This window comes from Phascolarctos cinereus, unplaced genomic scaffold, assembly GCF_003287225.1.
Source record: "Phascolarctos cinereus isolate Bilbo 61053 unplaced genomic scaffold, phaCin_HiC Scaffold_8;HRSCAF=390, whole genome shotgun sequence".
In the NCBI taxonomy this organism is placed as follows: domain Eukaryota; kingdom Metazoa; phylum Chordata; class Mammalia; order Diprotodontia; family Phascolarctidae; genus Phascolarctos; species Phascolarctos cinereus.
In genome coordinates, this window is record NW_027556291.1 from 62255975 (window position 1) to 62269448 (window position 13474).

Consider the following 13474-nt stretch of genomic DNA (forward strand, 5'->3'; position numbering starts at 1 on the left):
CAGGAGAGTATGTAACAAATGAACAATTAAAATTAAGCTGCCTCCCTAGTAACAAATGTGGTATTGAGCATTGGTGTGTAGCTCCATGGGTACAGAAGATATGATCTCTAAGGAACTTAACTGGGACATTTTCAGTGACTAAAGGTACCCACCTTTACTAGAACTGGCTAGCTATGGGCATCATTGAATAAAAATGGAACCAAAGACACATATATCCAGATTTTTTCCCTGCTGAAGCACAGTGGTTTCATACTAAGTAAATGGCAAGAGTGTGGGGGCAAGATTGACAGGGCTTATCTTAGTACTTCCCATGAGCTGGGTACTATGAGCTGGACTCTACTCCAAAACAGACTCTGCTGTCTTCCCTTTTGACCAGTGAAAATGCAAAGTACTCGAATCTTTTGGGAAAGCCATGTGGCAGTACACAGTGGAAATTACAAAAACAAGTTATAACCTCTGACTCAATAACTCAGTTTTGGGAAATAGACCCTAAGAGTATCATTGGAAAGGGAAAAAAAGGAGCACTACATCCAGAAATGCTTAAAATGGCATCATTTGTAATTTAAAAAAACTGGAAGTGACACATCCAACCACAGAAGAATACTTAAGATGAATCATGGTATGTGACTATAACAGCATACCACAATACAGTTAAATCAGCTAATAATTAAGATAAACAAACATGAAGAATATAGAGAAATGTGGAGAAAAAACCCTTTGTGAAACAGTACGAAGTGAAAACAGAAGAACCAGAGAAAAGAGTCTATATTAATGACAACCATGCAAAAGGAAAAGTGATGAGAAAGGGCAAAGTTGATGAATACTTGTAGTAATTACAAAATGGAGACATTTATGCATTCAAACTCTTTTATTCAAATATATCTAGTTTCACAAACAGTTTGGTTCTACTGGTTTTTAATATTAACTTTATAATTCATTAAAAATCACAATCTGAATATCACTTCACAAATACATTTCCAGAACATCTGAGTAGTTATGAAAACCCAGCCAGTAAAAATCAACAGTGTTTCAACTGTCCTGACTTAGATGGATCCTAAGTTGAGGCTACTTTCACATTTACTGAAAGAAGGTGAGTGTTTGTATATTATTTACCCTGTACAACCCTATGTGATGCTAAGCTAATGAGAGGGCCCATGAGACACAAAGAATTCCATCTTTGTGATGGATCAGGTTTATACTGTTTGTTATCTTGGGGTAGTTACCCTTTTAACAAAGCAGTAAGCATTCAGCATTTCAGTTACAGAGTATTTAAAAGGCATGTTAAGCCAAACACAATTCCACTGCTTTTAAGAGCAACCATGAAAGTTGCTTCTAGGAATTTAAACCATTTTTAAAGATATATCAGCTCTGGCGTACCCTGGGTTTACAGCACTTCTGAAATGAAGTGGACAACAGGAAAACATGAATAAATTTCAAACATTTTAAAGAAAGAATACTGGACCATTTGGGCCAGAGACAAGAGAGTCCCATTTTTGGCCAGGCCTAATTAGACCAATCCTGGAAACGGAAGCAGTCACTTGCAATCTTCCACACGGTGCTGTCTGGCATGACTTGGGCAGTCAACAGGAAATTCTGGTTGAAATATCGCTGTTTGTTCCCATCAAATTTCACTGTTCCACAGGTCACCACGAGGACGGTTGTTTGGCTCTGAGTTGCATGCTCTACACACAGAAGAGGGAGAGAATGGCAACACCCATAAAAGTTAGATACACTAAGACCCAAATAGTGTCTCCTCTTTCCAATCCCAATTCCTAAGGCACAGGTTGGCTCTCATGTCATTCGCCAGCCCAAATGCCACCTGCTGCCTCCTTATTGCCCCTAGGGCAAAGCACAGGTTCTTCAGGTTGGCATATAAAGTCCTTCACCATCTGGCTCCAAACTCCCTTTGGAGATGTTTCTATAGGAGTCCCCTTAAAACCCTCTCCTATTTGCTGTTCTGTAAACCCACATCCTACTTCCCCATCTCTGTCTTCATACAGGTGGTATCTTTCCTATCTTCCTTCCCTCTCCAAAAAGTAATAATACTATTTCTGGAATATCCTCCCATCCTTACCACCTCTGCCTCAATATTTCTTTTCATTCAACTTTCAGATCACGTACCACACAAGACCTTCCCTGATTTCCCCCATTGGTGGTACTCTTTCCCTACTCCAATTATCTTGGGTCTCTATAACATGCTCTCTCCCCCCACCAGAATTTAAGCTCCTCAGGGACAAAAATGAACTCTTCTCCCCTCCCTTACCCTCTTCTTCCTTCCTTCCGTCTTCCATAGGGCCAAGCACTATTCCCTGCACCCAGTAGAAATGTTTCTTAAATTGACCTTGCCATCTACTCTAACTAGAAAATCTCCAGTGTCACCATAGATGATATATAGATATCCTGCCTGTACTATGTGACCCACAAAGTCAGAAAGCTAAAAGCCACAGGTGCATTTCAAAGACATATCAAAGCTCCATTCCTTCTAAATGGATGACTGAATATGTAAAGTCGAAGGCTGCATTTCACAAAGCTGTTTTTGCTGGGGAACTCAAGTCACCCAGAAATAGTACCAGAAAAAGAAAAGACAGACTTCTGGCCCACCTAGAAGGGAAAGAGATCATGAAATAGTAACTGTTACAGTTTGAGTCTAGGCCTAAATTACTTTTTTAAGCATTAAAGGACTCTAAGAAATCTGAATACATTATTCAGCAATTCTGGGTAACTCTCAACTAGACTTTTCAGGGCACAGCAGGCAAGTATGTGCTTGAGAATTTCTCTAGTTCCTTCCTCTGCACCCAAAGTCCCATTTAACCCTGACATTTCTCTGTAAGCCCATGAATCACCACAAACAGGAAACTATTCCAGGATACAGAGAGAAAAGCCTTTCGAATGGAAGAGCTTACAGGCCAAATACTTGACTACTGAATGACTCTCAAGTTTTCTTCCCTCCTAAAATATCTCTCCTTTCATGAGCTTCTGTGATTTGCTTCAGTTCTGAAAACTAGTTAAGGGGCAGAGGTCAAGACTCGAAGAGATCCCAGATCTCTAAGCTCCTAGACCAGCAATCAATGAACATTGATTAAGCACTTTTATTTATATCAATAAACATTGATTTAGCATCAGTGCTAGGCACTGGCCTAAGTGTGGGGGATTTGAAAAGAGGCAAAAGTCAGTTCCTGCCTGGAGGAGTTTACATCTAAAGGGGGACCCAGTATATAAACAAATATATACAAAGTAAACTACAGTCAGAACAAGTAAGAAATAATTAAGAGAGGGAAGGAACTAGAATTAAGAGGAATTAGGGAAGGCTTCCTGTAGGAGGTGGGATTTTAGTTGGGAGTCAAAGGGGGGGGACATCGGTACTCACAGTGAAGGAAGGCAGCTGTTCCAGGTATGGGGGACACCCAGAAAAAATGCCCGGAGTTGAGAGAGGGAATGTCTTGTTGGTGGAATAGCCAGGAAGCCAGTGTCACTAGATCGAACAATATGTCTTGGGTGGGGTTGGGGGGGGGAGGGATTAGGTGTGAGAAGACTGGCAAGGTAGGAGGGGGCTAAGTGATGAAAGGCTTTCAATGCCAAATGGAGCATTTTGTATCTGCTCCTGAAGGCAAAAGAGAACCCGCGAAGTTTACCGCGTATGGGCATGACATGATCAGATGTGCATTTCAGGAAAATCACTTTGGTGGCTGAATGGAGGATGGATTGGAGTGGGGAGAGACTTGAGGAGACAGACCACCCCCAGCAGGCTACAGTCCAGGTGTGGACTATATTCTTTTTTGGACTATTGGACTATTGGAAAATGGACTATTTTATTGTTTCTTTCTTCCTTTTTTTTTTTTTTTAAGGCAATTGGGGTTAAGTGACTTGCCCAAGGTCACATAGCTAGTAAGTGTCAAGTGTTTGGTCTGAGGCCGGATTTGAACTCAGGTCCTCCTGAATTCAGGGTCGATGCTCTATCCACTATGCCACCTAGCTGCCCCGACTCTATTTTCTCATTTGCCAAATGATGGGCCTGAACTAGAAGGTCTTTTCCCAGGTTTTAAGATTCTGTGATTGACTAGTAGTAAAATACAAAATTCCTCAACAACCTGCTTTGACTAATGAAAGTCTAATGCTTAGCACATGAGAACAAAATGCTCATTGCCAAGAAAACCCCTGGTCTTACCATGAACAGGTTGACAGTCCACTACGTTGACCTGAAATTCGCTGGCAGGCAACGCCTCAAAAAATTTACCCAAAGCATCTTGTCCATTGACAACATTTCCATTCCAAACCAAAGTAGCCATATCAAGGTACAGTCTTGTCATCATCTAAGGAAAACGTAAAGATAGAGATTTCTGTTCTGTGTAATTTTTTTCTGACACCAAGTCTACTTGTCTTCCACTTTTAGTGGAACTTTCCCAACCCCATGTCATCAATTCTACTGGAATATATACTCAATTCTTCCCTTTAGGGAAATGAAGGGCATGAAGTTTTAATGAAAATATTTTAAATTTAATTTAATTTAAAAAATTTTAATTAAAAAAAAACCTGGTATGGGAAAGGTTAGGGATTATAGCTGTATAGTGTCAAATCAACTGGGCTGTGAATCAAATACCTTTCTAATGTAACCAGAAATGGTCTGTAATAGAGGGGGGACAAATAATAGGTAGCATGTGCATAGGCTTCAAGGCCTGCAAAGTGCTTTATGGCAGAAGTGTCAGACTCAAATAGAAATGGATCCCTGCTGCTGCATATTAACTTAGAGAACCACAAATTAACATCATCTCTGTTGTATTTTTCTTTCTTTCGTTCAACATTTCCCAATTACATTTGAATCTAGTTCAGGTCACACTTGGGAATGTTGTGGCTGCTTGAGTGTTCAATACCTCTCTCTTACAAGTATTTTCTATTTTATCTTCCCGACCACCCTGGGATAGAGATGCTGTTATGATGCCCATTTTACAGATGAGGAAACTGATACAGACAGAAGTTCAGTGACTTGTCCAGAGTCACATAACTAGTAAGTGAGGCTGGATTTGAACTCAGGTCTTCCTGACTCCAGGTCCAGGGCTTCATCTAATATACCACCTGCAGTAGTTACTTTAAAAAAAGGTTCAATTCATTCCCCAATGGATAAGTAGTCAAAGGATATGAACAGGCAGTTCTCAGACAAAGAAATTAAAGCCATCTATAATCATATGAAAAAATGCTCTAAATCATTATTGATTAGAGAAATGCAAATCAAAACAACCCTGAGGTACCACATCACACCTATCAGATTGACCAACGTGACAAAACAGGAAAATGATAAATGTTGGAGAAGATGTGGGAAAATTGGAACACTAATACATTGTTGGTGGAGTTGTGAACTGATCCAACCATTCTGGAGAACAATTTGGAACTATGCCCAAAGGGCTACAAAAATGTGCATACCCTTTGACCCAGCAATAGCACTTCTAGGGCTATATCCCAAAGAGATCAAACAAATGGGAAAAGGACCCACATGTACAAAAATATTCATAGCAGCTCTTTTTGTGGTGGCAAAGAATTGGAAATTGAGAGAATGCCCATCAGTTGAACAAGTTGTGGTATATGAATGTAATGGGATACAATTGTGCTATAAGAAATAATGAACAGGCTGACCTCAGAAAAACCTGGAAAGACTTGTATGATCTGATGCTGAGTGAAGTGAGCAGAACCAGGAGAACGTTGTACACAGTAACAGCCATGTTGTTCGATGACTAATATTGATAAACTTAACCCTTCCCAGCAATACAAGGATCTAAGACATCTCCAAAGGCCTCATGATGGAAAATGCTATCCACGTCCAAAGAAAGAACTATGGAGTTTGAATGCAGATCGAAGCATATAGTATTTGCTATTTTTTTTTCTTCTGTTGAGTTTTGTTTCCTCTTTCTGGTGGTTCCTCCTATTGGTTCTAATTCTTCCTTACAACATCACTAATGTGAAAATATGTTTAATAGGAATGTATATGTATAGCCTATATCAGATTGTGTGCTGTCGTGGGGAGGGAGGGGGAGAAAAATTTAAAACTCAAAAGCTTATAGAAGTGATTGTTGATAAATCAAAATAAATTAATTTAAAAAAAGGTTCAAATCAGGTAGCATTAGATCAAATGTCACATCTAGTACCTGGTGGGCTCACTAGCATTATCCTATTTTGGCAGTTTGACTTTGAAATCACAGGACCTGTGTTGAAATCCTGCCTGTTATTTTTTATTCCTTGTGACACTAAGCAAGACTTGACTTTTCTTTTTTTTTTTAATTTTAATTAATTTATTTTGAATTATCAACAATAACTTCCATAAGCTTTTGAGTTTTAAATTTTTCTCCCCCTCCCTTCCCAAGACAGCATGTAATCTGATATAGGCTATACATATACATTCCTATTAAACATATTTTCACATTAGTGATGCTGTAAGTAAGAATTAGAACCAATAGGAGGAACCACCAGAAAGAAGAAACAAAATTCAACAGAAGAAAAAAAGAGCAAATAGTATGCTTCCATCTGCATTCAAACTCCATAGTTCTTTCTTTGGATGTGGATAAAATTTTCCATCATGAGGCCTCTGGAGATGTCTTAGATCCTTGTAATGCTGAGAAGGGTTAAGTTTATCAATATTAGTCATCGAACAACATGGCTGTTATTGTGTACAACGTTCTCCTGGTTCTGCTTATTTCACTTAGCATCAGACCATACAAAGACTTGACTTTTCTGAGCCTCAGTTTACTTAATTGTAAAATGAAGGGATTAGACTAGATGACTTCAAAGGCTCATTCCAGTTCTAAATCCATGGCTAAGAAATATAAAACAGCTGGTAGTAAAGTGGACAGAAATATCCAGTCACTTATGCAAAGCAGCCGAGGAGGCTGTGAGTAAAGCCAAATGGGTCTCAGTTGTTTTAAGTGCCTATAATACTTACCCCCCTTCTTTTATCTATGGTGTCATAGTAAACATTGACAAACTCTTCAGCAGCTCTACAAGCCTGATCCGCATTGGTTTTAAAGTCCTAAAAGAAAAAATCAGCATATACGCTTATCAAAGTTGGGCCAAGTTCATCTCACTTCCACAAAGGGAAGGGAATAAGCATTCCCTTAATATCTCATTTGATCCTCCCAACAATTCTGAGAGGTAGTTGCTATTAGTATTCCCAGTTTACAGCTGAGGAAACTGAGGCAGATAGAGGTTTAATGACTTGCCCAGGGTTACACAACTACTAAGTATATGGGGATCCATTTGAATTCAGATGTTCCTGATTCTAGGCCTACAGCCCTATCCATTTGGGGTGATCTAGCTGTCTCTAGGCAGGATAACTTGAGTATAAATTACCTAGATGGCTTCTAAGGCCTCTCCCATCTCTAGGTCTAGTTTCTTCAGTGTGACCTTGAACAAATCATTTTAGTGGGCCTTCTGCTCATTCTCTGTAAAATGAAAAATTCGGGGGTAGGGCTGGATGGCCTTGGAGGGCCCTTCCAGCTCCAAGGCTATGATTCGGTGTTTGACCTTGAACAAATCCCTTCCCATCTCTGGGCCTCACGTTTCTCCTCTGTGTGTGACCTTGAACAAAGAATTTCCTGGGCCTCATGTTCCTCTAGTGGAAAATGAAAAAAAAAAATGAGGAGAGGGGTAGGGCTAGATGGCCTAGGAGGCCCCATTCAGCTCTAAGCCTATGATGCAATATGTGACCTTGGGCAGATCCCTTCCCTTCCCTAGGCCTCAGTTTCCCCTTCTGTAAAACGAAAGGGTTGAACTCGACTGCCTTTGAGGCCCCTCCCAGCTCTAGCCTTAGGACAGTATATGCGATTTCACACTAATCACTTTCTCTCCCGCGGCTTCAGTTTCCTTTCTCTGTAAAAGGAGAGGTCGGGGGCTTAGAGCCCTCCCGTCTCTAGGTCTAGGATCCTAGCTGTGCTGTTGGGCCAGTCCGTTCTCCGCCCTGAGCCTCAGTACCCCCCCCCCGTGCCCCCCCCAATAGCCTGGGAGGCTCTCCTAAGCCTCGGGAGTCCAGTTTCCGTTATTGGGGGATCGGAGCCAGACGTGCACGTGTCTCGTTCACCCTGGGCAATTTTCTGCGCGAAGTTCAAGGACCGGAGGCGGTTGCCCCCTCTGGAATCACGACATTGCCTCCCGCCTCCCGCCCTCCGCCCCCCGCCCCTCCGTGGGCCCCGGAGAGCTGCCCCCTGCGCATCCGCAGGGGGCTCTTCTCCCCCTTTCTCGATCTCTCGGGTTCTCTCTATGGCTGCCCTGGCTCTCTCCCTAAGGCGCAGGCCAAAGCTCGGCCTGCCCGGCTTCTGGAGGCCGAGAAGCGGCTGCATCTAAGGGCCGACAGGTGTAGCCATGCCCGTCCCCCACCCTCATCCCGACCACGTCCCCTCCCCAGCACCCCAACTGCACACAGAGAAGCTGCGCTAGGGCTCACCGCCGCTGTCGCCATCGCAGCTTCCAAGCGAGAATGCGCAGCTTCTGCCCAGCGGCCCCGAGGGCGAGGTGCACAGGAGGCTTCGAGGCTCCTGAACTCTACAGGGGCAGAGGGCTCAAGTTTTCTGACCCCTCCGCTGGAATCAAATCTCCAGGAGGCTCTCCGGCCTGCCCCGCCTCCCCCGCCTTTTAAGGAGCGATCACGTGCCACAATGTCTGCCCAACGCTGATTGGCTGGCTGAGCCGCCAGAAAATGTCCGATGGGTGTAAGATGCAGCCAGAGTGCAATGAAAAGCTTGGAATGCGGCTCCTGGGCGGGGAAAATCTGGGGAGGCGTGGCAGAAGGGAAAAGTCAAATCAAAGGGGCGGAACGGTAGCCTGGCAACGGCGTGGTGGGCGGACTGAAGATATCTGTATTAACTGGAGGGCATTTGCCATTAAATCAAAAATATTGCTAAAATGAATGGATTCCCTGTTTCCCGAGAATCTGGGGAGGGCGAATCCCAGCCTAAGACTCTGGAATCCCTATTTTACTGAGAAAAAGTGATGTGATTAGCTGAGAGCTGCCTCTGTTCCCCTCCCTTCCCCTCTCCTCCTCCCCATCCCACATCACCCTCACGCCCTCCCTCACTGTCTCCTCCTTCACTCCATGGATTGACCATTCTCCTTGCCAAGGCCAACCATTTTACATGCACAAGAGACCCCATGCCGTCCCATCTTCTCCAGCAGATTGATGTCTCACTGATCTTCAATCTCTCCCTGTCTACTAGCTGCTTCCCTACTGCCTACAACCATGCTTAGCCTCAAAAAACCAAAACCAAAAACCGACTTGATCCATCCATCCTCTAGCTATCATCCCATATGTTTCCCATGTATCTTCTCCCTTTCGTGGTTAAACTCCTTGAGAAGGCCATCCACTTCCCTTCCTCTTACCCTTAACTCTCTATAATCTGGCTTCCAAATTCATTATTCAACTGAAACTGCTCTCTCCAAAGTTACCAAAGATCTCTTAGTTCATTTGAACTCAGGTCTTCCTGAATCCAGGCCGGCACCCACTGTATCACCAGCTGCCTCCATAATAGATGGGTTAGAGGAGAAGCAGTGGCCTCAGTATTTTCCAGTAAAGTAAAGCCAGAGGCTCAGGCTGGGACCCTCCCTGGCATATCGCTGGGATAAATCCAAAGGCCTTTTCTTAGTCCTCATTCTCCTTGATTTCTCTGCAGCCTTTGACCCTTAATCACCTTTTCCTCCTTGATACTCTCTTCTCTCTGGGTTTTAGAGACATAGTTCTCTATTGCTTCTCCCCTTACCTATCTGTTATGGAGGCAGCTGGTGATATAGTGAGTAGAGTTCTGGGCCTGGAGTCAGGAAGACCCAAGTTGAAATTTGCCTTCAGATACTTCTTAGCTATATGACCTTGTACAAGTCACTTAGCTTCTATTTGCCTCAGTTTCCTCAAGTATAAAATAGGGATAATAAAAGCATCTACCTCTCAGGGTTGTAGTGAGGATCAAAGAGGTCATATTTGTAAAAAGCACTTAGCACAGTGCCTGGCATAGAGTAAGCACTATATGAATGTTTATTCTTCCCTGCCTATCTGGTCTCTCAATCTCAATTGCTGGATTTTTCATGCAGGTTACTCCTGCTAATAGTAGGTGTCCCTCAAGTCTCTGTCCTGGACTTTCTTCTCTTCTCCCTCCATACTATTTCACTGGATGATCTTATCAGCTCCTGTGGTTTCAATTCTCAACTCTATTTAGATGACTCTCAGATCCACTGGTCCAGCCTTAACCTCTCTTCAGACCTTCAGTCTGTAACCTCCAACTGCCTCTTAACATATTGAACTACATGTCCTATAGACATCTCAAACCCAGCATGTCCAAAACTGAACTCATCTTCCCCCCAAAAAACTCTCCTTTCTTTCTGACTTCCAGATTCTGTTAAGGGCACCACCATCCTCCCAGTCATCCAGGATCACAAGTGGCATCCTCAACTCCCACTCTATCTCACCCCCATAATCCAATCAAGTAGTATTGGTCCTGCCATCATAACATTCCTTGTATATGCCCTCTTCTCTGAATCGATACAAGTATTTTGTATGTTCTGGTAGATTGATCTCCAGATATTTTATTCATTTTATAGTTACTTGGAACAGGATTTCCCTATATATTATTGCCTCGTGTATTTTTTTTACTATTATATAGAAATGCTGTTGATTTTTGAGGATTGATTTTGTAGCCTGAAACTTTACTGAAGTTATTTATTAATATCTTTGCTGATTCCCTAGGATTTTCTAAGTAAAACATTTTATCATCAGCAAAGAGGTATAGTTTTATCTCCTTTTTACCTATCTTTATGTCTTTAATGTCTTTATTTTGTTTTATTGCTATTGCTAGCATTTCCAGAAGAATATCAAATAATAGAGGGAAGAGTGCCAAGGGTGGGGAACCTGCAGCCTCAAGGCCACATGTGGTCCTCTAGGTCCTCAAGGGCAGCCCTGTGACTGAATCCAAACTTCACAGAACAAATCCCCTTGATAAAAGGATTTGTTCTGTAAAACTTGGACTCAGTCAAAGGCTGTCCTTGAGGACCTAGAAGGCCACAGGCCCTGGATATATTTGCTTAACTCTTGCATTTATTGGGAAAGGTTCTAGTGCACCTCCATTGCATAAGGTACTTGCTTTTGGTTTCAGATATAAACTAAATTTTTTTTTTTCTTGGTGAGGCAATTGGGGTTAAGTGACTTACCCAGAGTCACACAGCTAGCCAGTGTTATGTGTTTGAGGTCAAATTTGAACTCAAGTCCTCCTGACTCCAGGGCTGGTGCTCTATTCACTGCGCCACCTAGCTGTCCCTTTTGATGATATTTTTTAAAGTCCCTTTATGTCTCTTCTTTTCCTCCTCTTCCTCCTCCTCCTCCTGAGTGTTGTACTTTGTCAAAGGCTTTTTTCACATCTTTTGAGGTAATTATCAGATTTCAGATGTTTTGGTTTTTAATATGATTATGATTTTTCTTTTCCTAATGTTGAACCATCTTTGCATCCCTGGAATAAATCTCACTTGGTCATGATGAATGATTTTTTTTAAAGGATTACTGTAGTCTATTTATAAGATTTTTAAAATTGTAGTCACTGTTCATTAATGATATTGGTCTATAGTTCTATGCTTTATCCTTTCCTGGTTTAAGTATCAGGACTATATTGGTCTTGTAAAAAGAATCCAATTGGATTCTTTCACTTTTTGAGAATAATTTGTGTAGTATTGGTACTAATTATTCTTTAAAAGTTTGATAGAATTCATTTGTGAATCCACCAGGACAAGAAATAGTTTTTTCTTTTGAATAATTTCTTAACAGTCAGTTCTCATGATTTTTCTTTTTCTTTTTTTAAAAATTAATTTATTTTGATTTATCAACCATCACTTCCATAAGTTTTTGAGTTTAAAATTTTTCTCCCCCTCCCTCTCCACCTCCCTCCCCAAGATGGCATACAATCTGATATAAGCTATACATATACATTCCTATTAGACATATTTTCACATTAGTGATGTTGTAAGGAAGAATTAGAACCAATAGGAGGAACTACAAGAAGGAGGAAACAAAACAAAACAGAAGGGAAAAAAAAGTAAATAGTATGCTTCGATCTGCATTCAAACTCCATAGTTCTTTCTTTGGATGTGGATAGCATTTTCCATCACGAGGCCTCTGGAGATGTCTTAGATCCTTGTATTGCTGGGAAGGGTTAAGTTTATCAATATTAGTTATCGAACAACGTGGCTGTTACTGTGTACAGCGTTCTCTTGGTTCTGCTCACTTCACTCAGCATCAGACCATACAAGACTTTCCAGGTTTTTCTGAAGTCTGTCTGTTCATCATTTCTTATAGCACAATAGTATCCCATTACATTCATATACCACAACTTGTTCAGCCATTTCTGAATTTTTGGGCATCCTCTTAATTTCCAATTCTTTGCCACCACAAAAAGAGCTGCTATAAATATTTTTGTACATGTGGATCCTTTTCCTATTTGTATAATCTCTTTGGGATATAGCCCTAGAAGTGCTATTGCTGGGTCAAAGGGTATGCACATTTTTATAGCCCTTTGGGCATAGTTCCAAATTGCTCTCCAAAATGGTTGGATCAATTTCACAGCTCCACCAATAATGCATTAGTGTTCCTTTTCTCCCACATCTTCTCCAACATTTATCATTTTCCTGTTTTGTCATGCTGGCTAATCTGATATGTGTCATGTGGTACCTCAGAGTTGTTTCAATTTGCATGTCTCTAATCAATAGTGGTTTAGAGCATTTTTTCATATGACTTATAGATGGTTTTAATTTTTTCATCTGAAAACTGCCTACTCATATCCTTTGACCATTTATCAATTGGGGGAATGACTTGTATTCTTATAAATTTGACTTAATTCTCTATATATTTTAGAGATAAGTCCCTTATCAGAGAGACTGGTTGTAAAAATTCTTTCCCAATTTTCTACTTTCCTTCTAATCTTGCTTGCATTAGTTTTGTTTGTGCAAAAACTTTTCAATTTAATGTAATTAAGGTTCTCCATTTTACATTTCATAATATTCTCTGTCTCCTGTTTGGTCATGAATTCTTCTGTTCTCCATAAATCTGATAGGTAAACTATTCATTCCTTGCTCTCCCAGTTTGCTTACAGTATCAGCCTTTATATCTAAATCATGGACCCATTTTGACTTTATCTTGGTATATGGTGTGAGATTTTGATCTATGCCTAGTTTCTGCCATACTCTTTTCCAGTTTTCCCAGCAGTTTTTGTCAAAGAGTGAGTTCTTATCCCAGAAGCTGGGGTCTTTGGGTTCATTATTTTTCTGACATTGGATTATTTAAAATCCTTATATGGTCTTCTGTTACATAGAGTATTTTATATTTTTGAAGGTATTGCTCTATTTCTTTTGTGTCCTCAGTTTTGTTAGCATATAACTGTGCATAACATACTCTAATTCTTCTTTTTATTTCTTCTGGTTTTGCTGTGATTTCACATTTGTTCCTTTGCTATTTTGTTGATTTCCTACC

At 41.1% G+C, this 13474-nt stretch overlaps 1 protein-coding gene across 1 annotated transcript; it reads right to left on the reverse strand.

The window, feature by feature from the left end:
- Positions 1–849: 849 nt before the first annotated feature.
- Positions 850–8603, reverse strand: NXT2 (nuclear transport factor 2 like export factor 2). The gene is made up of 4 exons (XM_020967291.2): positions 8423–8603; positions 6926–7012; positions 4166–4310; positions 850–1682 (listed from the first exon to the last, which is right to left on the reverse strand). Exons 1-4 carry the CDS (start codon positions 8435–8437, stop codon positions 1504–1506), a joined length of 426 nt encoding a protein of 141 aa, XP_020822950.1. The 5' UTR covers positions 8438–8603; the 3' UTR covers positions 850–1503.
- Between the last annotated feature and the right edge of the window lie 4871 nt (positions 8604–13474).

Bases quoted from the DNA above. Each gene is read 5' to 3' on its own strand.
- NXT2 (XM_020967291.2), bottom strand. The intron at 4,311-6,925 runs GTAAGTATTATA...CGTTTTCCTTAG, and splicing joins CCATAGATAAAAGAAGGGGG to ATGATGACAAGACTGTACCT. The intron at 1,683-4,165 runs GTAAGACCAGGG...TTCTGTGTGTAG, and splicing joins GGACTGTCAACCTGTTCATG to AGCATGCAACTCAGAGCCAA.